This window comes from Heterodontus francisci, chromosome 13 (genome assembly GCF_036365525.1).
Source record: "Heterodontus francisci isolate sHetFra1 chromosome 13, sHetFra1.hap1, whole genome shotgun sequence".
Taxonomy (NCBI): domain Eukaryota; kingdom Metazoa; phylum Chordata; class Chondrichthyes; order Heterodontiformes; family Heterodontidae; genus Heterodontus; species Heterodontus francisci.
Genome location: NC_090383.1, coordinates 76,206,568 through 76,232,112, shown reverse-complemented (window position 1 = coordinate 76,232,112; position 25,545 = coordinate 76,206,568). Strand labels below are relative to the sequence as shown.

At 44.5% G+C, this 25,545-nt stretch overlaps 1 protein-coding gene across 1 annotated transcript in view; it reads right to left on the bottom strand.

The window, feature by feature from the left end:
• The window catches only part of vash2 (vasohibin 2), a 151,611-nt gene that overhangs the window by 104,944 nt on the left and 21,122 nt on the right, over positions 1 to 25,545 (bottom strand). The window contains exons 2-3 of the mRNA XM_068045008.1: positions 11,871 to 11,959; positions 6,842 to 6,898 (exon numbers count right to left, since the gene is read on the bottom strand). Of these exons, the coding sequence (XP_067901109.1) occupies positions 6,842 to 6,898; positions 11,871 to 11,959 (146 nt within the window). The remainder of the gene's footprint in view (positions 1 to 6,841; positions 6,899 to 11,870; positions 11,960 to 25,545) is intronic.

Sequence of the window (25,545 nt, the reverse complement as noted above, 5' to 3'; positions counted from 1 at the left end):
ATGAGGAGGTCAGTGGACAGTAAGGAGGTAGTAACGAAAGCCTGTAAGGAACTAGATAATGAAGTCAGCGTGACTAAGGGGAAGAGTAGGCAGGGAGCAGATGATGAACACAAAGGGAGTGGTGGTCTGAGGTGCATTTGTTTTAATGCAAGAAGTGTAGTAGGTAAGGCAGATGAACTTAGGGCTTGGATTAGTACCTGGGAGTATGATGTTATTGCTATTACTGAGACTTGGTTGAGGGAAGGACATGATTGGCAACTAAATATCCCAGGATATCGATGCTTCAGGCGGGATAGAGAGGGAGGCAAAAGGGGTGGAGGAGTTGCATTACTGGTCAAAGAGGATATCACAGCTGTGCTGAAGGAGGGCACTATGGAGGACTCGAGCAGTGAGGCAATATGGGCAGAACTCAGAAATAGGAAGGGTGCGGTAACAATGTTGGGGCTATACTACAGGCCTCCCAACAGCGAGCGTGAGATAGAGGTACAAATATGTAAACAGATTATGGAAAGATGTAGGAGCAACAGGGTGGTGGTGATAGGAGATTTTAATTTTCCCAACATTGACTGGGATTCACTTAGTGTTAGAGGTTTAGATGGAGCAGAATTTGTCAGGAGCATCCAGGAGGGCTTTCTAGAGCAGTATGTAAATAGTCCAACTCGGAAAGGGGCCATACTGGACCTGGTGTTGGGGAATGAGCCCGGCCAGGTGGTTGAAGTTTCAGTAGGGGACTACTTTGGGAATAGTGATCACAATTCCGTAAGCTTTAAAATACTCATGGACAAAGACGAGAGTGGTCCTAAAGGAAGAGTGCTAAATTGGGGGAAGGCCAACTATACCAAAATTCGGCAGGAGCTGGGGAATGTAGATTGGGAGCAGCTGTTTGAAGGTAAGTCCACATGTGATATGTGGGAGGCTTTTAAAGAGAGGTTGATTAGCGTGCAGGAGAGACATGTTCCTGTGAAAATGAGGGATAGAAATGGCAAGATTAGGGAACCATGGATGACAGGTGAAATTGTGAGACTAGCTAAGAGGAAAAAGGAAGCATACATAAGGTCTCGGTGGCTGAAGAAAGACGAAGCTTTGAAAGAATATCGGGAATGTAGGCCCAATCTGAAACGAGGAATTAAGAGGGCTAAAAGGGGTCATGAAATATCTTTAGCAAACAGGGTTAAGGAAAATCCCAAAGCCTTTTATTCATATATAAGGAGCAAGAGGGTAACTAGAGAAAGGATTGGCCCACTCAAGGACAAAGGGGAAAGTTATGCGTGGAGTCAGAGAAAATGGGTGAGATTCTAAACGAGTACTTTGCATCGGTATTCACCGAGGAGAGGGACATGAAGGATGTTGAGGTTAGGAACAGATGTTTGATTACTCTAGGTCAAGTTGGCATAAGGAGGGAGGAAGTGTTGGGTATTCTAAAAGGCATTAAGGTGGACAAGTCCCCAGGTCCATATGGGATCTATCCCAGGTTACTGAGGGAAGCGAGAGAGGAAATAGCTGGGGCCTTAACAGTTATCTTTGCAGCATCCTTAAACACGGGTGAGGTCCCGGAGGACTGGAGAATTGCTAATGTTGTCCCCTTGTTTAAGAAGGGTAGCAGGGATAATCCAGGTAATTATAGACCGGTGAGCCTGACGTCAGTGGTAGGGAAGCTGCTGGAGAAGTTACTGAGGGATAGGATCTATTCCCATTTGGAAGAAAATGGGCTTATCAGTGATAGGCAACATGGTTTTGTGCAGGGAAGGTCATGTCTTACCAACTTAATAGAATTCTTTGAGGAAGTGACAAAGTTGATTGATGAGGGAAAGGCTGTAGATGTCATATACATGGACTTCAGTAAGGCGTTTGATAAGGTTCCCCATGGTAGGCTGATGGAGAAAGTGAAGGCGCATGGGGTCCAGGGTGTACTAGCTAGATGGATAAAGAACTGGCTGGGCAACAGGAGACAGAGAGTAGCAGTGGAAGGGAGTTTCTCAAAATGGAGACGTGTGACCAGTGGTGTTCCACAGGGATCCGTGCTGGGACCACTGTTGTTTGTGATATACATAAATGATTTGGAGGAAAGTATAGGTGGTCTGATTAGCAAGTTTGCAGATGACACTAAGATTGGTGGAGTAGCAGATAGTGAAGGGGACTGTCAGAGAATACAGCAGAATTTAGATAGATTGGAGAGTTGGGCAGAGAAATGGCAGATGGAGTTCAATCAGGGCAAATGCAAGGTGATGCATTTTGGAAGATCCAATTCAAGAGTGAACTATACAGTAAATGGAAAAGTCCTGGGGAAAATTGATGTACAGAGAGATTTGGGTGTTCAGGTCCATTGTTCCCTGAAGGTGGCAACGCAGGTCAATAGAGTGGTCAAGAAGGCATACGGCATGCTTTCCTTCATCGGACAGGGTATTGAGTACAAGAGTTGGCAGGTCATGGTACAGTTGTATAGGACTTTGGTTCGGCCACATTTGGAATACTGCGTGCAGTTCTGGTCGCCACATTACCAAAAGGATGTGGATGCTTTGGAGAGGGTGCAGAGGAGGTTCACCAGGATGTTGCCTGGTATGGAGGGCGCTAGCTATGAAGAGAGGTTGAGTAGATTAGGATTATTTTCATTAGAAAGACGGAGGTTGAGGGGGGACCTGATTGAGGTGTACAAAATCATGAGAGGTATAGACAGGTTGGATAGCAAGAAGCTTTTTCCCCAGAGTGGGGGATTCAATTACTAGGGGTCACGAGTTCAAAGTGAAAGGGGAAAAGTTTAGGGGGGATATGCGTGGAAAGTTCTTTACGCAGAGGGTGGTGGGTGCCTGGAACGCGTTTCCAGCGGAGGTGGTAGACGCGGGCACGATAGCGTCTTTTAAGATGTATCTAGACAGATACATGAATGGGCAGGAAGTAAAGAGATACAGACCCTTAGAAAATAGGCGTCATGTTTAGATAGAGGATCTGGATCGGCACAGGCTTGGAGGGCCGAAGGGCCTGTTCCTGTGCTGTAATTTTCTTTGTTCTTCGAAGTTCCAATCTTGAAGGTTTGTATTCACGTGCAATGCAATCAGATCTTACCTAACTGTCCTATATAAGATTTTGATATATAACCTGCAAATGTAGCCATTGCTCCACTGACCAGACAATACCGAGGTCAGAATTCCAGACTTTGTTGCTTTTGTATTCAAGTTTGGATGAGATGATGACCTTACCTTGGCTGTCAGATATGCAAATAAGTCAAAATCCTTAGAACTACCTTATAAAGGTCCAATCCTATTACGATGGACTAAGTAATTGATTTAATGTTTTAAATGTGAAATCCCTGTGGTCAGAGGAATATGTAAAATGCAGCACAGACTATTCACAATGCCAATACAGAATGCTCTACCTTTCTAAAGAGGTTTTACAGAAATTCAGATGCTCACTTCTCACTGGTCATCAGTTTCAATCAGGTGCCATTTAGATTTCTCAGCCACTTGAGTTTCTCCGGCAAACCCTTGGGTGACCATCTTTAAAAGTGTAGCTTTTTGGCTCCCCTGTTAACCTTGATGTATAGCTGAGAGCAAGAGAAATTTGCAGTGTTGTGCTTGCAAAGTCAATACCAATCCTGGCTGACTAATATAGGACCTGCAATAACCAGTACCATGAGGTCATTACCGATGAGAGCTGGAATATAGGCGATTTTCCACGTTGGAACAATGAAGGTGAAAAAGATATTACAGTATATTCAGCTTCCATTGGCAAAAATGAAAGATTCTAAACAGCTCGCTGTGTTGAGAGATGGTCATTAATCACCTGTACTGTATTTCCAAGTGACTGAGTAGCAATGTAGTACTGAACACTGCAACATCTACTCCAAACACAAAAGACACAGATCTGCTCTGCAGTACAATTACAACTCAGCCTTATCACAGTACATAGATGATGAATGATGGCTTAGCGTGTCCAATAAAGCTACAACTGAGTCCCCAGTCACAATTTCATTTTAGGATTTGGATGTCCAGGCTCACAAATTATTAAAGTTAGAGCACAGGCACAAAGTACAATCAAAAAGACTAATAGGATGTTGGCCTTTTTCACAAGGGGCCAGGAGTACAAAGGGGAGAAAGTTATGCTTCTGTTGGGCAAATCTTTGGTGAGTCCCATCTGGAGCACTACATTCAATTTTTACCAGAATAATACTGGGGTTTGATGGGTTATTATTAATGCATCTTATATTCCCTGGGTTTAGTAGGTTGAGAGGTGATCTAATCAATGCCATGAAATGTACTGTAGTCATCCTGTCTGTGTTCTGAGCTGGTGGCTTTTCCGTGTGTGACTTTGGACTTTATGTCCTGACATGATATTTCTAACAATACAAAATACAAGTTAAAAATTCAATAGAGACATAAATCCATTTTTTGTTATCAGGACACTGCATTACTTAAGAGTGCAAAGTCATTAGTGAGTAGAACAGGTATCTTTCACAATTCTAATAAACAGGCATATTTCACGTCTAATGAACTTCCATATTGAACTTCTCCTTTGTTACTCCACAAATTGGCGCAGTGGTTAGCACCGCAGCCTCACAGCTCCAGCAACCCGGGTTCAATTCTGGGTACTGCCTGTGTGGAGTTTGCAAGTTCTCCCTGTGTCTGCGTGGGTTTCCTCCGGGTGCTCCGGTTTCCTCCCACATGCCAAAGACTTGCAGGTTGATAGGTAAATTGGCCATTATAAATTGCCCCTAGTATAGGTAGGTGGTAGGGGAATATAGGGACAGGTGGGGATGTGGTAGGAATATGGAATTGGTGTAGGATTAGTATAAATGGGTGGTTGATGGTCGGCACAGACTCGGTGGGCCGAAGGGCGTGTTTCAATGCTGTATCTCTAAATAAAATAAAAAAATAAATAAATTCAACAGATATCTTCAAAGCTTCAGGTTGCATGGTTAAATGCTAAAAAAGAATGATGCAAGTTTTGCAAGGGAGAATTAGTCCAATGCAATGCTTTTTTTATCATATGGGGCTGGGTTTGAAGAGCCCACTGCTGATGTCCATCCACTGGCCTTGGATCCATAATGCTTAATACCCTTGCCTAATAAAAACCTAACAATCTCTGTTTTGAAATTTTCAATTAACTTAGTCTCAACAGCTTTTTGGAGGACAGTTGATTTCCATTACCCCTTGTGTGAAGATTCGCTTTCTGGCATCACCCTTGAACTGCCTAGCTCTAATTTGAAGGTTATGCCCCTTGTTCTGGACTCTCCCAACAGAGGAAATAGTTTCTCCCTATCAAATCGTTCAATCATTTTAAACAGTTCAATTAGATCATCTCAATCTTCCACACTCAAGGAAGTGTAAATCCAAAAATACATATTTCACAATAACACAATTACATTTATCCATTGAATAATATTATATGCATTTTAATTCCTTGAAGTTTTGACTTGATGGCTTCAGTGTCTCACAAAAGCCTGGACTTGAACTTAATATTTTTGCCCAGAGCTGTTCGATTGTGCAATCTGAACATGTGCTGTGTACTCAATCTGCCAGGATTTATCAGTATTGGTGGAATGCATTTTTTTAGATTCTGACAATTTCAGCTTAGTTATTCAAAAGGATTTTTAGAAAAGCTTGAGGAAAAATTCCAAATGCTTTATTTGAAGCAAAGAGGTTTACAGCGAAATCAGCTAAAGAGCAAAGAGTCAGACGCAGAAGAGGAGAAACAAAAAGGCTGTATAAAGACCCCCCCTCCCCCACCAGTGTCACACCTCGGATCTCCGAACAGAGATACAGAGATCCAACGGTATGGAAGTTCCGGCCAACAGCTGGAATATCAGTGTGAGACGGCTGTCGCTACCAGGTGGGTGATTATTCATTTATTTTAATGTCATCAGCATATTGAGATTAAGGCTCTGCAGCCGAGCGGCAAGGGGGCCACCCTGAGGCTTTACTGCCTCCGGTAAAATGCGGTGGAGCCTTTCCGGCATCAGGAGGCGTGGTGGGCCTCTCCCGGAAGAATATTCCAGGCCCCCCCTCCACAACCCCCAACATCGGTGGGTGGTAAAATTCAGCCCCTAAAATCCCAATAACTCTACTTCTGTAATTCTCTAATTTAGCTATAAAATATCAAATATTATACAAAAATAAGAGCATAATGTATGACTTTATAATGGGGACTGAATTATATTTGCATACCCTGCCCCAATTGTTCCTTACCCTCTAACCTGCTTCACCTGAAGACTACACTTGGTCTTGACTCTGCATACATTGCCATGGGAGATCGACTAGTATTATAATAATCATTTATCATCCACAAATTGCTGATTCATTTGAAAATACAAAAGCATCTCTTTCAGTTTCTTGTCCTCATAATAATTAATATCTAGGTTGTAATTACAAAATATAGAAGCTATGTTTAGACAAAGCAAATTTTATTCAGAATTTATTTTTTGGAAAGTTAGATTAATTTTCCATTGGCATAACATCCAAGTTGAGATAGATATATTTGTTAAAAAACACAATAGACCAGAACATGCCAATAAAGGTTGGAAATAATCAAAACCATTGCCACCATGGCAATTCAGGCATCCAACTACATCACTGATCTTGTTAAATAGGTACAGTCCATCTGAAGACAAATCATAATGCCGAAAGCCAAACAGAACATTTAGTGCAGAAGCTTATTTAGGGAACATCTATTGCAGTACAGCAAGTGAAAGTGAGTTTATAGTCTTTTAGACTTCTGACTCAAACCATACAATTTTTACAAAGGTTAAAATAAATGTTAAACAATGTATGTATTCTCTGAAACCATTTTCAAGTCCCAAATTGCAGTGAAATGTGATTAGACTTCCCAGCTGGACAAAGTTGTTACTTACCAACTCAAAGGTCTGATTTTTTTAATCTCAAAGAACTGAGTTCCAGTGTGATTGTATCTGTCATTTATTAAGCTAAGGAAACATTGTAGTCTGGGACTAGCTTTAACAGCCTTTTTCCTTTAGAGATTGAAGCCAAAGAAACAACACCAAATATTATTTGGGCTTCTTTTGCAGTTACAGCTCATTGAAAACTATTCAAATTGCAAATGTCTTTATGAATGAAGTCAATTTTAAGCCAGCCAGATATTAAAATGAAAAGGGTATCTGCTACAATACAAACAACAAATGATTTTGAAACAACAATGCAATAGATGCCCTGGATCAAGACTGACAGGATTCGGATTTAAGAAAAAAAATCACAGAAGTTTGTCAGAATTTGTTCAGCATTGAATGCATTTTTAAAAGTACACACTGTGATAAATAATTATACAACTACAATCTGTGAATTGAAATACAGCCTGGCATGGTAACATGCTGTAGCTTTAACTTGCAGGCCATTCTGATATTCAAATCCCTCAGCTCACTTATGATACGCTTTGTTGATAGCAGAATACTGATGAGCAGGATCCCTTGGCAACAGAGGTTTAAACTGGGAAGAAGGAAATGATCAAACAACTTAATACAGCCCTGCTCGCCTATCAGCACTGACAAAACTGGCTGGCTACAAAACCTTAGTTGTTCTCCCTGTGCTCTATTCTGAAGGAAGCTGTACAAAGGACTACTTTTGGGAGACCATGGAGGAGAAGAAGGAAGGAAGGTCATTTTTGTAATTAACAAGTTAATTTAAAAAATGGAATTTGTTGTGATATCGCTTTAACTGCTTGAGTATTAGTTAGCATACTGTTGAAAATGAAAATGTGATAGAGTAGTTGCAGCAGTGTTAGTCAACAGTCAGCACATGTATCTCAGAGCTCTCCTGTAAGTCTGTTCTTTTTTAATAAAGAACCTTTCATTCAACTTACCATTCAGCCTCAGATTGTTTGGTATGTTTGTGTTGAGGAATCAATAGCACAATATGGTGGCAGCAGAACACAACAGAGTAGCAGCGATGCAGAGGTGCTCAACGTGGCAATAACGGTGTTCGACTTGGGACAGAAATTACCAGCACGACATTGAGGACAACAGTTTCTTGCACGGAAAGCCATAAAGCTTAGGAAAACACTGCAGAGCGTTGAAGAAAGCAGCAGCATAATGAGGTCAAATTCGAAGACAATCTTCAAAAATTGATACACTAGGAGAGTGTGAGTAAACGAAAGGGGTTGTTTGTCCAAACGGTAGCTGGCAGAAAATGCAGTAATTGGGCAGAATCAGGCTCGCAAAACGTAAAGGGAGTCAGTTCAAGTCAGGGCTGCGGTACGGCACCGCCATTGCGTGTCATGTTTTTCCCACCAAAAGAGCTTTGTGGGTGGAGTTTTCCCAATCGCAGACTGAAAGCCCACACTGCAGCCACAGAGCTCAGGGCGTGACAGAGGTCCATGCTGCAGGCACAGCAATCCTGCACTATTTTTTCCTTTAAGGAAAGCTTTTTTTAAAAAAAGCAATCAAAGGGGAAAGCTCCAGCAGAGAATTCTTGTACACAATAAGTTCTGACACCATGACTACAAAATACCCAGCAATGAACTGGAAGATTCAAGATCCCTAGGAAGTACAGAGGGTCAGAGGGACCTTGGTTTACTTGTCCATAGATCACTGAAGGCAGCAGCACAGGTAGATTGGGCTGAAGGACCTGTTTCTGTGCTGTAAAACTCAATGACTCTATCTCCTCCATGAGTTCCAACTTTTCAAATAGCACATGGAGTTGTGTTTCTTAGATCTTGCAGTCACAGGACTTGACAAGTAAGCAATTAAAGATAAAAATTGCAATTGGTAATGAAGGACTCTATCGCATCAACACTTCTGGACTGTCAGAGGCAGACCAGAAGAACTCATTGAACTCTGGACAATGTTAGAAGACAGCTGAAGGTCAAGGTTAATTTCAGGATCCGTTGATTGGAACTGATGGCATACAGGCAACAGCCCAAATATATGATCAATTTGTTAGCAGATGCTGTGAGAAAGGGAAACTCTGTGATTTTTCAGATGCAGAATTGTCCAAGAGGATAATGGAACTGGTAATTGTGGCAACCCCGATAGAGGTGTTCCAAAAAGACATCTTGGATAAAGAAAAAGGATACGACACCGAAGGTCTCCTTAAGGAAGGCAGGAGGTATGAAGCCATAGCTCCAAGCAGGCAGTGCATACAAGCATTTGGAGTAGATACAACCGTGGCCGAGGTAACCAAGATACCTCGACAGGGCATGACATGCAGCAAGTGCGGTCTGATACACCAGCCAAGAAATTGTCCTGCTTTCAGGGATACCTGCAAGGCTTGTGGTCTAAAGGGACACTGGGCAAGACTGTGCAGAAGATCTTGCAGAAAGGATTGTGCATATAGTATTCTGAAGTGCAGAGAAACTAACCAAGATCTCCAAATAGCAATTTGCACTTACGAATAACACTCCTAGATATAGAAACCACTCAGTTCCAAAGAAGGGTCACTGACCCGAAACGTTAACTCTGCTTCTCTTTCCACAGATGCTGCCAGACCTGCTGAGTGGTTCCAGCATTTCTAGTTTTTATTTCAGATTTCCAGCATCCGCAGTATTTTGCTTTTATTCCTAGATACAGGATTACCATCCCCAGCAGAGGCCACGTTCAAAAGGCAAGTAAAGACAACTCTTCTGAGCCATCACTTGGTGACATCATCGTCAATCCAACACAAGTTATTGGCGAGACAAGAAAAATGAAAATCACACATGACAAGCATGCAGGTGTGGAATTACCTCCTCAACAGGTCGGACAAAAGTCATAGTGATCCATCGACAAGAGAAGACATGGTTCCCTGCAGAATTGTCAAAAATCTGTAATGAGCCACAGTCATACAAAGTAACCACCCTGAATGGAGTGACGTTGAGAAGGAAGAGATGTCAGCTAAGAGAGTTAACAAAAAACATCAGGCCTGACACTCCTGTAACATCAAGAACCCCAAGTCCTAAGAATGGAACTAAGAAAAATGGCATGTACAACACTCAAATACATAATGATTATCAGTCCAAACCTATGAGTCAAGAGAAAAGAGTTGACAATTCTGGATCTCAGCAAAGTTTTGCAGTTCAAGATCAGGTTGAGTGAGCAGACCAACTGTACGTTTCAGAGATACTTTATTAATGAACATGAGAGTCAATACATGTGTAAATATTGTTCACAACTATTCTATTTCAATATGTACATAGCTTGTTTATGACATTTCCATTTAAAGAAAGGGGGATTTGTGATATTGCTTTAACTGCTTGAGTATTAGTTAACATACTGTTGAATATGTAAATAGTTTAGCACAATCATCACAGGAAGTGATGTAAACCAACACGTGAAACAGCAGTTGGTGTAGTGTTCATCAGTAGTCAGCTTGTGTATTTCAGAGCTCTCCTGTATTCTGTTATTTTGTAATAAAGAACCCTTCATTCAACTTACCATTCAGCTCAGATTGTTTGGTACATTTGTGTTGAGAAATCAATAACACAACAGAATTTTGAATAAAAACAAAATTAATCTGAAACAAAAAATAAAATTAGAAAATAAAAAAGATCAGCGAAGCTTGTAAAGAAGAAAAATAAGTATATCAAGTTCTTTTCCTTGATTCTTCAATAACCAAATAGTTAAATTTATCAACAAATTGATGCCTAAGAAACCATTTTATTTAATAAGGTACATTAAATCTAGCTGGTCATGAAATACTAGAGGCAAAGTAGAAACTCAATCTCATCTTTCCACTAGTCTTTAGAAAACAGCACACCAAAAATATATTTTATCAGCTGCTGGTTATCAATACCATTGGTGCTTTAAATTTAGCAGTGGATGACTAAGGCTCACATCACATGCTATAATGGTCTGTGCGGATTTTGGACAAACACACAAGAAAAGGGATCTCTGAGATCTTTGTAATCAATCATTGAACGTCTGTTAGATTGTATAATGCGATAGATGCCGGCCTTCCTTAAAAAGGCTGTTTGCTACAAGGTATTTGTACATTTTTATAGCTACACAAAAATAGATAACTATATTAAAATAACTTTTATATAACAAACTTCCCTAAAAATGGCACTGTATTTATAGCAATGCATTGTGCTTTTTCTATTCATAAAGTGTCCTCATTGGCTCAGAGAGAAATAGAATGCACAGTTAAGAAAGACAATGGCAATGAACAAGGAGTATAGTTTCATATAGATATTCAATATTAATTTTAAGATTTTGACAGTATACTGTGAGAAGGCAAAGGTAAGGGGAAAGTTTAAAAAAAAAATTAAATGATTTCTTAGCAAATATTCTTAGTTACACAGCTCCAGCGACCCGGGTTTGATTCTGGGTACTGCCTGTGTGGAGTTTGCAAGTTCTCCCTGTGACTGCGTGGGTTTTCGCCGTGTGCTCCGGTTTCCTCCCACAGCCAAAGACTTTCAGGTTGACAGGTAAATTGGCCATTCTAAATTGCCCCTAGTATAGGTAGGTGGTAGAGGAATTGTGGGGATGTGGTAGGAATATGGGATTAATGTAGGATTAGTATAAATGGGTGGTTGATGGTCGGCACAGACCCGGTGGGCCGAAGGACCTGTTTCAGTGCTGTATCTCTAAATAAAAATAAAATTAAAAAAAAACCACAATTTCATTACTTAGTGTTTGCAAACATCATTAACGGCAGCTATGAGAGAGTCAATGTTATTAATTAACAGTGATTAAAAAAAACCCAGCTTAAAAGGCCAACAATAACATTGGCAATAATACAGATAAGGATAGTTATCCAAATTAAGGTTGGAACCAAAAGTTATTAAATAATGGCTGGAATGAGGAATTAGGATTAGACATCAAGATCAGACGCAAATCAAATCTAATCCCCAGAATATCTTTGTATATGGATACTGCAGATTAGTTTATTTCCTGACATTGACAAGTACCACAGCTAACCTCTTGATTCAAAAGTTTAAAGTAGAAAGGATACTGCAGAAGCTTCATGTAGCCTTGTATTGTGCGCAGCCATTCTGGAATTGACGTGGATGGCTTGTATTTTGGCAGTGATGGAACTGGAAGCTGAATGAGTACAAAGGACAAATGTTACAATCAAGATATAGGTCTTAAAGTGTTTATATTCTCATGTGCAAACCCCACACCCAAATTTCTGGCCAGCAACAACTCTTATCTACGTAATCCAATTCATACATATCGAGTGAAAGGAGTCATGAAATACAAAATAAAATAATGTAACAAAGGTGGAAAAACAGAATCCCAAAGAACAAAGCAAAATACTGCAGATGCTGTAAATCTGAAATGAAAACAGAAAATGCAGGAAATACTCAGCAGGGCTGGCAGTATCTGTGGAGAGAAAACAGGACTGGATTTTGTGTGGCCCCCTGCGACGGTGGGGGGGGTGGGGGGGGGGGGAATGCGGGCACAGAGTATCCCGACGGGTAGCGGCCAAGGTGGGGGGATTGGGCAGAGGGTCCGTCACCTCGCCGTCACCCAGCGATCTTCCCAGGGGCAGGATAGGCGACGACGGCCTTCCCACCCAGAGGTCAATTGAGACCCTTAAGTAGCTTATTAACAGCCAATTAAGGGCCTCTTCCTGCCGCCGTTGGGATCTTACCAGTGGCAGGGGATGGGGGGAGGGGCCTCCGCCACATGGGCAGGACACCTTGTAAAACGATGTGTCCTCCCTGCAGGCTTGGGGGGGGAATCCCTCCTCCGTGGGCAATTTGTGGCCCAAGGGGGACACCCACCAGGAACTTTATCCCTCCCACCCCTGGACTGCACTACCACCCCCCCCCAAACCCAACCCCTCCTTCACCGGGGCCTTCAGGACTGGCCCCGGCGATGCCACCTCACCTACCTCTGTTTTGGGGTTCCACCGCTGGGTCCGAGTCCAAGGCCTCTGCAGTACCGGCAATGGTCACCGCTCCCGGGTGCACTGTAATACTGCTGAGCTTCCAGCTCTCTGATTGGCAGCTCTCGGAGACAGGAAACCCGTCCCTTTAAAATCTTTAAAGGGATGGGGATCCCACCTCCTAAAACTTCGATTTAAAAAGACTGGAGGATCACTCTGGGGGATGCACGAAAAGGCAGGGGGGGTGTTCCCCCCACCTTTACGGCCGGCGCTGGGAGCCCCGCCTCCAGCAAAAAATCCAGCCCACAGAGTTAACGTTTCAGGTCAATGACCTTGCATCAGAAATGGAAGAAGTTAGAAATGTAACAGGTTTTAAGCAAGTACAGAGACAGGGAAAGTGGAGAAAGAACCAAAGGGATGGGCTGAGATAGGGTAGAAGGCAGGAGCAATTAAATGACAAAAGGGATGATGGTGCAAAGCAAAAGGAGGTGATAATGGGACAAGTACAGAAGAAAAAGAAACAAAAAACTGAAGCACAATTTAAACTTGAGGAATCACATCTCATTTTTCGATTAGGCACTTTACAGCCTTCCAGACCCAAGGTTGAGTTCAACAATTTCAGATTATAACCTCCCCCCTCAACCCCCGCGACACCCCTTTCTCTTTTAGCATTTTCTTTTGTGTTTTTTTTTGTTTTTGGATGGCAGCTGTTGCTGAGGATTCTGCTTTACATGTGTACACCTCCTTTAGCCCTATCTTTCGTTTTTTTAGAACCTTTAGAATCTAGAACCTCGACCCAAGAGGGAAATGCAGGCAATAGTCCAAGACCTAACAGCTCCAATCAGTGTAGGGGACTGCTGCACGATGAGGATCTCGTGATTGGACTAATCAGGTGAGTATGTTTGAATGGTTAGCCAGTAAAAAGGAAATGGTCATCATGATCAAGGAGGATGACATTGTGCCCCATCACACTGAGCAGATCAGAGCATATAAGATCAAGGTAGCCCCAGAAAGTTATGACTCAGATTCATGAAAATGAAGCTATGGCTGCACCAATGAGCTTAACTGGCAGGATAAGAGAAAAGAATCTATTGATTACTTAAAGTCTCACCATTTATGCTAGATTTCAAAACCATAATGTTAATCTCCAACTGGTTTAATGTCCTCATAAATCCCCCAGCTCCATGGAAGTACCTGGGGTGAATTGAGAGATTCTTTCCCCAATCCAGAGGAGTAATTGTTAATCGTTGATATGTGTTGGCTTATTAGGGCTGAATTTACAAGGTGTGGATTCTTATGGTGGCAGGGCCATGCATCAAGAAATCATGGGCATGTTCCCAATGATTTTCCATCTTTTAAATTAAATTAAAATTGGCCCTCTTCTCTAAATGGGTTAATATATTCTTCATTAAGTGTGCAATAGTTAAGGTCCTCAAACTTACTTAATATCTAAATATTACACTACTCAAAAATGGAGAGCTGAACACAACAGAGACATTTAGAATGGAACACTATATGACACTGCCTTATCTTTAGTTGAACCAAAGAGTAAATACTGCAAATCTTTCATAAGTGTCTGTTTAGAGCTGAATAACTGGGAAAAAAGTGGCTTCCCTTGGAGCCCATTACCCATTGCCATCAGAAATGTACTTCATGCCAGCACAGGTGACATGAGCATTCATCCTATTTGAAAGGGATCTGGTAACTAATTATGACTTAATTATGAATCCTAGATCATCCAACAGAGAGTTTGCTAGTTCCTGCAAGGTCCGCCTGAAGGAACTATTATCAGGTAGTAAAAGACCCCTGACTATTGCATATACCACCCAAAAGTTAAGAAATATTTCAACAAAAAAGCCAGCCAACGCACTTAAATATTGGTGATGTTGAAATTAAGAACCCATCCTAAACTGATGGCAGTGCAGGATACAATGACAAAACTAGCCCCTATCTACAAGGGCCCATCCATGGTGAATGAAAAAACATCGGACACAAATTGTCTGTTCTGAAGGCATGGTGAGTGGTTCCCCATGTGTGTCTTGCGCTTTCACAGTGGATGTGAAAAAAAGGTATGATGATGAAATTAGTTTAGTTTAGTTTAGAGATACAGCACTGAAACAGGCCCTTCGGCCCACCGAGTCTGTGCCGACCATCAACCACCCATTTATACTAATCCTACACTAATTCCATATTCCTACCACATCCCCACCTGTCCCTATATTTCCCTACCACCTACCTATACTAGGGGCAATTTATAATGGCCAATTAACCTATCAACCAGCAAGTCTTTGGCATGTGGGAGGAAACCGGAGCACCCGGAGGAAACCCACGCAGACACAGATGTATTAGATGTATTAACCTCTGACAAACTGAGCAAGATGCAAGCCAGAAAGAGGAGTTGAGGCAACTGGAGTTCTACTCTGGGAGATATAGCAACAGGCACCACAGTTAATAGCAGAGGATTCATACGGTAGAGCAGAGGGAACCTGAGGACTTGTCGAAGAGGGACTCAGCCTGGAGTGGTGAAAGTACAGGAGACTGTCAGGGGAATATGCTAAGTGGAGGTGGGGACAGGGAGGGATATGTTGCAGAAAACAAGGGGACTGGAAGAGCGAGTCCCTCTGGCACAGACTGGGAAACAGGAGATGAAGGGGAGCAGAGTGGCCTGGAGATGGCCAACAGTTTAGGTCAGGGTAGCAGTGAGTATACACAGATATGTTCACAGCAACAGTAATCTTAGAATACACGTATAAAATGCAGAATAAAAGGGGGCTGGATTTTATAGGGGCCTCGACGTCGGGATCCGTGGTGGGGCATGAAGATTGCCCTGGATGAGGCCTGCCACCGACCTCGATGCCAGCAGGGCCCATCCCGATCTTGGCGCGAGGGCTCATGGCGGCCTCCCCACGGCTCGGCAATGGAACACGGATTTGAATATTCAAACAAATTAACTCATCTGCATTAATGAAGTTCACATCGCCTCCTGAAGTGCCGCCGCGATCTTCATCCAGGCAGCAGGCACGGCCATGCCTTCGAATCCCTGTGGGGAGGGGGGAGGAGCTTAGTTTCTCATTCCGGGAGGGGGGAGCAGGGTCAAACTCTTTGGATTGGTGGGGGGGGGGGGGGAATGGTGGGAAGGGGTTGAGGGTTAAAGTTATTAAAGGTCGTGGGAAAAGTCGCGATCGGAATCAAAGTTTATTTTGAGGGAATTGGCCTATTAATGATTCGATTAATCCTTGGGGGTGTGGATGAGGGGAATGCAGATGTATTGTAATGTGCAAGTTAAATTTTAACACTTTAGTCCCTTTAAAAATTCAAATTTCCTTCAAAAATGGCGCCGGCGCCTGTGCAGTGGCGCTGGATGCCGTTGCCGGGGACGACTCGCCCGCCCGCTCCACATCATCGGAGGGGGTGTATGCCCCGGGGCATGTTAATGAGCCGCCGCATACAAGATCGCGGCGGCTCCACTGAGTAAAACGCGTGAGTGCGGGCCGCTATCTTTTATAGCCACTTCCGTACTCGGCGGCGGCAACATAAAATCCAGCCCAGGGTGGTTAAGGGAATCTTTAAATACCAGCTTAGAAAGTGTTGGTTAGGAGTTTGGGTTGGACTGAATGGTAAGAGTGTCCAGAAGTGTCTTGAAGTTGAGATCCAAGGTTGGTGTCAGCAGTCAGGGCAACTGAGTCTGCTTTCTGTTCAGAGCGAGTGAGCCTGATTGGCAATAAATATAGATATCCTGGGTCGGGTGATGGACAGAGACAAGAGAGGAAGAGAAAAAATTATCATTGGCAAGCGCACCTGTGCCTTATTACTATCACACCAGTCATAGAGTCATCGAGTTATACAGCACAGAAACAGGCCCTTCGGCCATCATGTCTGTGCTGACCATCAAAAACCTATCTATTCTAATCCCATTTTCCAGCACTTGGCCCATAGCCTCGTATGCTATGGCGTTTCAAGTGCTCGTCTAAATACTTCTTAAATGTTGTGAGGGTACTTGCCTCTACCACCCCTTCAGGCAGTGTGTTCCAGATTCCAACCACCCTCGCGGTGAAAATTTTTTTCCTCAAATCCCCTCTAAACCTCTGGCCCCTTACCTTAAATCTATGCCCCCTGGTTATTGACACCTCCGCTAAGGGAAAAAAATTCTTCCTATCTATCCCCCTCATAATTTTGTATACCTCAATCAGGTCCCCCCTCAGCCTTCTCTGCTCTAAGGAAAACAACCCTAGCCTATCCAGTCTCTCTTCATAGCTGAAATGCTCCAGCCCAGGCAACATCCTGCTGAATCTCCTCTGCACCCTCTCCAGTGCAATCACATCCTTCCTATAGTGTGGTGACCAGAACTGTACACAGTACTCCAGCTGTGGCCTAACTAGCGTTTTATACAGCTCCATCATAACTTCCTGCTCTTATATTCTATGCCTCGGTTAATAAAGGCAATTATCCCATATGCCTTCCTAACCACCTTATCTACCTGTGCTGCTGCCTTCAGTGATATATGGACAAGTACACCAAGGTCCCTCTGACCCTCTGTACTTCCTAGGGTCCTACCATCTATTGTATATTCCCTTGCCTTGTTAGTCCTCCCAAAATGCATCATCTCATACTTCTCAGGATTAAATTCCATTTGCCACTGTTCTGCCCATCTTTATCATTCTATAATCTAAGGCTTTCCTCCTCACTATTTACGACACCACCAATTTTCATATCATCTGCGAACTTACTGATCATACCTCCTATATTCACATCTAAATCATTAATGTACACTTCAAACAGCAAGGGTCCCAGCAACGATCCCTGCGGTACACCACTGTTTGCAGGCTTCCAAACGCAAAAACCTGTCCCTGATTACTATTCACTTACCTTTGGTGGAAAACGAGCATGTGTGCATATTGGGTGAGGACAGATCTGGTGAGATTGTAATGTCACCACAGTTGAATAGCTTACTAGGAATGATACCGCAACAAGACTTACCAACTTTTGGATAAAAACAGATAAAGGAAAGAATTGGGGGAAGAAGAGAAAAGTGTTTGGGGGCAAAATTGGATGGCTCCTGAAATTGGGCATGGGGACCGCCTGATCAAAGTGACGCACACAGAGTGCAAACGTTGTCCTGCTTGCTAATCAGCACAGCGCTGAACCCGCTGTTGAGTAGCTGCACACCGCAGCAGGGGACCCAGGTTCATACCAGGTTAGCACCATTTAAAGCTAGCTAGCATTCCTCAAAGCCAGACTGCATCTCTTATAGGTGAGGTGCATTCTGGCTGCAGCAGGGGCTGAAACTGCTTGAAGATGAGCGGAAGACCTGGAGGAAGCAACAGAAATGGCACAATAGGCCAGAGAGCAGGCTGCAAGGTTCTCAGATGCTGTGTGGAGGCCTCAGAAGGCCCTCCAAACAAGAGGTGAGAAGGCAGCTGGAGCAGGTGGCCACGGTGGTCAATGCCACCCGTCTAGGCCTGAGGAACCTGGATGCAGCGTCTTGCGGTTGCCTTTGCCTAGTCTAGTCCTTTCATGTAGTGCTACCTCAATGACTGCCTCTACAAGAGCAAGGGGATGCACAAGGGTGAATAGTTCAGAATTGTATGTTTGATTGGATGTGTTGTTAAATAAAGTTATTATGGAAAAATTGCTTTGTGGTGGCTTTTATTTCAGGATTGTGGCCAAGGGGGCACTGTGATAGTCCGTCACAGAGGGAGGGTAATGGGGGAACTATTGTGGAACAATGGTAATCTTGGGTTTCATTCAGGGGAACAGGAGTCAAATGATGCTCTCACGGACAGCCCGTCCAGAATGTGCATGTGCCAGCTGCCTCTGCCCTTTCTTCTCCACCCCTTCCTCCTCCTCCTCCTGACGTGCTCGCCAAACCCATGGTGACAAAGGCTGTGCTGTCATGATGCCCAGTTTGTGGAGAATGTAGCAGACCACCATGAACTGGGAATATCTGATCCGGTGAGTACTGAAGGGCTCCTCCCACATGGGCCAGCAGCAGAATCGTTGCTTTAGTACCCCAGTGGTCTGCTCCATGATGTTCCTTGTGGCAGCATGGCTATCATGATTATCATGCGGTTGCAGAGTGGAATCATCAGCAGGTGTAGAGTGGATAGCACTTGTTGTAATGAGTTCTTTTATTTTGTCTGATGCAACATAAATGAGATGTGTGGAGTCCAGGTTGTTGAAGATCTCAAAACAGGTTTATTGAACAACTAAACTATTATACAGTACAGAGCTAACTATTTACAGAACCTGCCTCTAGGTGTTACAGTTGCAGAGTGACTCTGGCTCCGAGTCACATGACTGCATCCTGGTACTTGGCTCGTTAACATAGTAAGATCTTAAAGGGACATAACACTTAAGGGCAATCATACAACACTTGTCACCAAGCAGCCACCCTCTGTTTCGACGTGGCGGCTGAAAGATTACTGGAAGAGCAGACTGACACAGGATGACTGCATGATGACTGCTGTCAGTATAGCAACATCCACCAGCATGATATTCTGGGTGTGGTGACACACCAGCTGCACGTTGGTGGTTTCGGTACATCCCAGCATTGAGATGCGGTGCCTGCAACGCTACGTGTGTGCAGTCGATGACACCCTGAGCCAGGGGGAAGCTTGCTATGCTGGCATAGCCATGTGCATGCTCTGTCTGCTTCTGTCTGTTTAAAGAGAAGACAATGAAGCCCCAATCCTGGCGTACAGACCCTCTGTGACCATCGGATGCAGCAATGAGCAGCGAATTGCGAGATGTTTGCTATGTCACCTGTTCCAGCCTGGAAGGATCCACTGGTGAAAATATTCAGGGCCCAGTCACTTTGACGATCACAGGCAACACTGTCCTCGTGCTGCTCTGCGGCTGCAGTTTTGCTTCCAAGAGGTGACAGCTGCCAAACGCACTGCTCCTGGCTTAGGTGCAGGTGGTAGTGAGCCTGAAGACCCTATGTGGTTAAAGCCTCCTGTTGAGAGCCCTCCTCCTCCCTCCCTCTGCAAACATCTGGTCTTCTTTGCTGCCTCTGCTCCATCCCCATCTGATGCTGCAGCCCAAGGTAGCCTGCAACAATAGCACCCATGACTGGGAGCAAGTGGTGTATTCAGCAGCCTTGCAGGAGCAAGCAACACCTTCCCAACATCCAGCATCACTTCCTACAGACTTTATCAACTCTTCCAAACACCCAATATTTCCATGAACTCAGCAAGAGCCAGTAGAAAGAAATAAGCTACTAACCTGCAAGTTGGATGATGATGATTTAAAATAGCTCTGGTTGGGGTTCCCTTGTGCTGCTGCATGCATGTTCAGCTGTGCGTATTTAAGAGAGGCCGTTAGAGTAGCAAGGTCGAAAATGGCAAACCATGCATCAAATCAGCGTTAGATGCTGACTGATGTCATGTTCTGCCTACTCTGCAGACTTCCAGCATACGTAGGTAATGCATGCACTAACACCCTCACCAACATGACATTCAGCATGGGCCATGCTGTAAGTGGATGTCAGTGGCACGGACAATTAGCCGGCCCCCGGCGAGGCAAGGGTGTCGGTTGGGGGATGTGGGGGGACAGTGTTGTCCAGTGAGGGCGGATGGGCCGTGGGGGATGCCCTCTATGGGGCACATGGTGCTGGATGTTGGGAAGATGTTGCTTGCTCCTGCAAGGCTGATGAATACACCATTTGCTCCCAGTCATGGGTGCCTGATCAGGAGGGCCTCGTCCCAGCTCTCAAAGAGGCGACCCATTAATGCCGGGTGGCCTCCTCAGCTGGCAAAGTGCTTGGCCCCACTGGTAATATACCAGCAGCTGCAGGAGAAACTCCTTAGCCACTTCTCCCGCTGCTGGTAAAACGGCAGCGGGGGTGGGAAGGTGACGGGAATGGCATCCCCGCCCGCCCCCCTGCCTTTCCTGCATTTTATGTCCCCCACCCTGCCCCCACCCACTCCTGTGGGGGTGGGGGGGGGGGGCATAAAAGTCTGGCCTATGACTCAGGCTAACTATGCAACCATGGCTAGGATCGTCCAGCCCCTTTGAAAATGGCCTTGGAGGTGAAGGGGATGGCAAAGTGCAGTCCGGACAGAGTTCTGACTTCATCATGCCTGGCCCAGATTTTACCAGCAGTGGACGGCACGTCAAGAGGGAACAGCACATGTTTTCGATAAAAAGGCAATTAAAAGGTAGTTAAGATAATTAAACTGGCAATTGACTGGTATTTTACAGGCCTGTTCCAATTTTCCAGAAAGTGCAAGGGGCCATGGGTCATCAGAACCCCAGCAGATATATGAGGGTGGCAATGGGGAGACACTCCAAGTCATTGTTGCATTTGCAGGCCATTGGGTGATGCAGTGTGCCTACACAGGAAGGCTGGAGCAGTGCAGTCTTGTCATTCTGCAGCTAGGAGGGGGAGTTCAGATGCCAGGGCGTTGGGGTGGGCTGACAATATTGAAAATGCTGGTCCCTTTAATTAAACAGGACTCATTTCAGTGTTAATAGAGAGCAGGTGATGCTCATTATAGTTTTGTATTTAAGGGCTGTGTTTTTGGCCAGCTGGGGAGTGGCCTCTGGACAGAGAGGTAGTTCAGAAGGAAAAAGTGGGAACGGATGTTTGAACTGAACTAGGAATTGCCAATAAAAGAGTTGTGGATCAAAGACTGTCATCGGCTTCCTCATTTTGGTGGCTGGACATCTGCCTGTTTAACATTGGCCTCCATTGTGCCATCTGGCTACTGGCACCTCGATGCATTGAAAGAGGGCTGTGGAGGGGTTGGGGAAAGCAGGGCTGGCTGGACAGCAGGCAGCCTTCGGCCGCACTCGGGTACGGGCAGCCCTTTTAAAGATGGCGCCAGCATATCAGTCGGCTGATTTTTTTTTTTTTAATGGCAGAAAAGTTTTATTTCAGGTGCAAGCAATGATGAGAAGAAGCTCACTGTCTGGAAAATAAATGACAGCATCGGTCACAACGAAAATCAACACTGTTCAATATTAGTACTCAAGGGGTTAAAACTTCTTAATATCATTGTTCGCTCGCAAGGACTCATCCACTCAGATTGCACAGTTACAATCTGTCTAACCCATGTTGTACCTGCCCCAGGAGTGTTTGGTGGGACAGTGTAGAGATACTCTGTATCTAACCCGTTTTTTTTTTTAAAGGTGGCCTTTATACCCCAGGCCCCTTTTATATTTTTGTTGAGGGGGCCCTTATCCGTCGACTGATGCTGTGGCCACCGCCTCATGACCCGCTTAAGACTGCTGAATGGTCGCCACCACCACCCCCCACCCCTGCACCCATACTCCCACCACCTGCCGACAGTTAATTGATGAGATTTCGGTGAGATCGGGGATCAGATTGGGATTGTCAGCGCCACCCGCTTCCGGCTCTGCCTTCCACTCCTTGCCTACTCACGTGAAATCCCAGCCCATATTACTCATAGTTCTTACAAAACTCATCCACGCTTTATTTCTTGGTAAATTATAGATTTCTACTGATCCCAGAGGCTAAAACACGTCAGCGCCTCAAAATAACTGTTGTTTCCCATCCAAAATACCCGAAATTAATTCTCAATAAGAATTGAATGAATAGCTCCATAAGCTAAAATACTACCAAATATCTCTGATTAATTTTGCCGTATTTGTAGACAATGCTGACTCAGTCTCTTTCGACTCTGCTAGTGCAGTATAAATTAATCCCAGTTTGACAGAAAACTTGATAAATGTCCAAGGCAGTCTTATGCAATAGTGCCTTGCATAACCTTGCTCCCATTTGCAGTTTCAGCAAAAAAAATTATCTTCCGTCAACTAATGCTCCATTGTAGACAATACAAATGTCAACAAGATAAAAAGGTAACTAGTCTAAATAAATTGGAAAGAAAAATTGGCTGGTCAAAAATTGATACATCATGGGAATCTTTCAAACAGGAGGTCCTCAGGAAATGTACTGGACATATTCCCAAAAGAACTGAAGGACGTACAGCAAAAGCTGGCATTCATTAAATGGTAGAGACATTAAAAATTCAAAAGAGACTAAAAAGAAAAGAGATATGTCACAAATCTAGGGCTAATAATACAAAAGAAAAATCGAGCAGCATATATAGAATATAAAGAAGCATAGAACAGCTAAAAGGAGGCACAAAGAAAAACCTCTCTGAGGTAGCAAGAAGAAGCAGGTACCCCCAGCGGGGATTTTTAGGGGGCAGAGTTTCACTGAAAAACCTCTGTGACCCATTCTACAAACCAGACAGCCTCGACTTAACTGAACAGCCAGTGAGTTCTGTTTTTTAAGAAAGGAAATTTCAGGCCAAAGGAACAGAACATTTTGAGGTTCTTAGCAATTTTTTACACCATTTTATGGTGAACATACCAGGGCCTCCATGGAATTCCACCTCCTGGCAGTGACTTAGACATGCAGCATAACCCAGTAAGGTAGAAGCAATGGGCAAAAACAGTTAAATGCATCTTTAGTCGAGCTGCAGAGTTCTTAATCAAAATCAGAATCAAATATGCACTTCACTTCCAGGATCCCATGGCACTAGCTTGATCGAATGTAGGTTTCCACATTCACAGGCAACCAGTTGTGCTCAGTGAGAAGAATTATCTTTCATATCTCTACGTTCTTGACAAGGGCATTTTTGGGGGGGGGGGGGGGGGGGTGGCCAGGATTGGGGGGTGGTTGAGTGGTAGGAAATGGGTCCTTTTGCTAACGGGTCTTACGGGTTCAGGAAGACTTCACATTCCATTGCCAACAGAGGATGGGGATTAGAGGAAATGGGATCAAGCATCCCTAAGCTTACTTCAACCAGCGATGAGGAGCAGCATCTGCCAGAGCAGAGGCAGACCCCTAGGCAATGGCAGCGAAGGGATGAGCAAGAGGAGACAGGAAGGCACCAAACTCTCCTGCTTCCACAATCTTCACCACCACACTCCATCGCTCTGCCACCCCTCACTTCCTATTCTCTTGCATCTCGCCAACATGAAGAGGTGGGAGCGAGTGAATGTTTAAGCGATGTCCTGGAGCTGAGATGATTGGTCTCCAATAATCTCACCCATCTTTCTTTGTGCCAGGTATGACTCCACCCAAAAGAGAGTTTTCCCCAGATTCCCATTGACTTCAATTTACTAGAGCTCCTTGATGCCACTTCCCATTCTCCTGTGTCTCGCCAACATGAAGTGGAAACACACAAGGCAGCCTTCGTGCAACAACTTTCCCAGCACTTTATTGCTTAACATTTAACATTCCTTATCTGAGGAAGGATGTTCTTGCTATGGAGGGAGTGCAGCGAAGGTTCACCAGACTGATTCCTGGGATGGCAGGACTGACGTATGAAGAGAGATTGGGTCGATTAAGCTTGTATTCGCTAGAGTTTAGAAGAATGAGAGGGGATCTCATAGAAACCTACAAAATTCTAACAGGAATGGACAGACTAGATGCAGGAAGGATGTTCCCGATGGCGGGGGAGTCCAGGACCAGGGGTCACAGTCTAAGAATAAGGGGTAAGCCATTTAGGACTGAGATGAGGGATTTCTTCACCCAGAGAGTGGCGAACCTGTGGAATTCTCTACCACAGAAAGCAGTTGAGGCCAAATCATTAAATATAGTCAAGAAAGAGTTAAATATAGTTCTTAGGGCTAAAGGGATCAAGGGATATGGGGAGAAAGCGGGAACAGGGTACTGAGTTTGGATGTTCAGCCATCATCATATTGAATGGCGGTGCAGGCTCGAAGGGCTGCATGGCCTACTCCTGCTCCTACTTTTCTATGTTTCTATGTTTCTACTTCACTATTATTTACATCAGGAACACCCAAGTTCCCCACTAAGTGACATTACCAATGCAGTGGCCTCCGCTGATGGTCACTCTACAAGTGCCTCCCTCTGTGGCTGAGGATGAGGTGGAGGCAGACTGCTTGCTAGTGCCTGTCTGGGACTGAGTTGCCCATGGCCGTCAGCCTTGGTGTGGAGGTGCCAGGGGGCACTCCAAAGGCTGCTGCACTGGCAGCATGGTGGAGGAAGTCTTTGTGACAGGGACTCTACAGATGTTTCATCTGTCGGAGGAGTCATGGGGATGGATGATGAAGCCCATGAGGGGTGGCCCCCTCATCACCATCTGTCACCTCCTCAGCTCTTTCATGGTGTCCTTGATCACTGGGGGGAACCACTAGCTGGGGCACAGCTGGCAATCACTCCATGCTTTGATGCAGCATTTGCCCCACTGATCAGTCAATGCTACAAACTGTAGCATGAATTCTGTGCATGTCAGTGCGCTGCTCTTGCATCCACTCTGAGTGATGCCACTCTGTCAATGGAGGAGTTCATGCGCTCAAAGCACTGAGTCATTGTGGAGCACATGAAATGAAAGGACTCCTCTATTCTCATCTCATGACTCTGCAGTGCCTCAGGTAACTCTGACATGTGGCCACACATCTCACACTGGTTCTCCAGGTAACTGCCTGTTTCATGACAATGGGACTGGTTCCGGGGAAGGTGGGACCAGTACAAGCTGGACAGGTTGCATCCGGGCTGGACGGGTTGCATCTGGGCAGGACCGGGACCAATTTCCTCGGGGTCGGGTTGGGGGGGGGGGGGAGGGTTGCTGTTTTCTAGTGTTGTCGGGAGGGTTTAAACTAGAATGGCAGGGGGATGGAAATCTGAGCAGGGAGACAGAGGAGAGGGAAACAAAGATAGAAATGAAAGACAGAAAGGTAAGAAGCAAAAGTGGAAGGCAGGGAAAACAGGGGCGAGCAACAAATGGGGCCATAGTGCAAAATAAAGCTAAGATAACTAACAATGTTAAAAAGACAAGTCTAAAGGCATTGTGTCTTA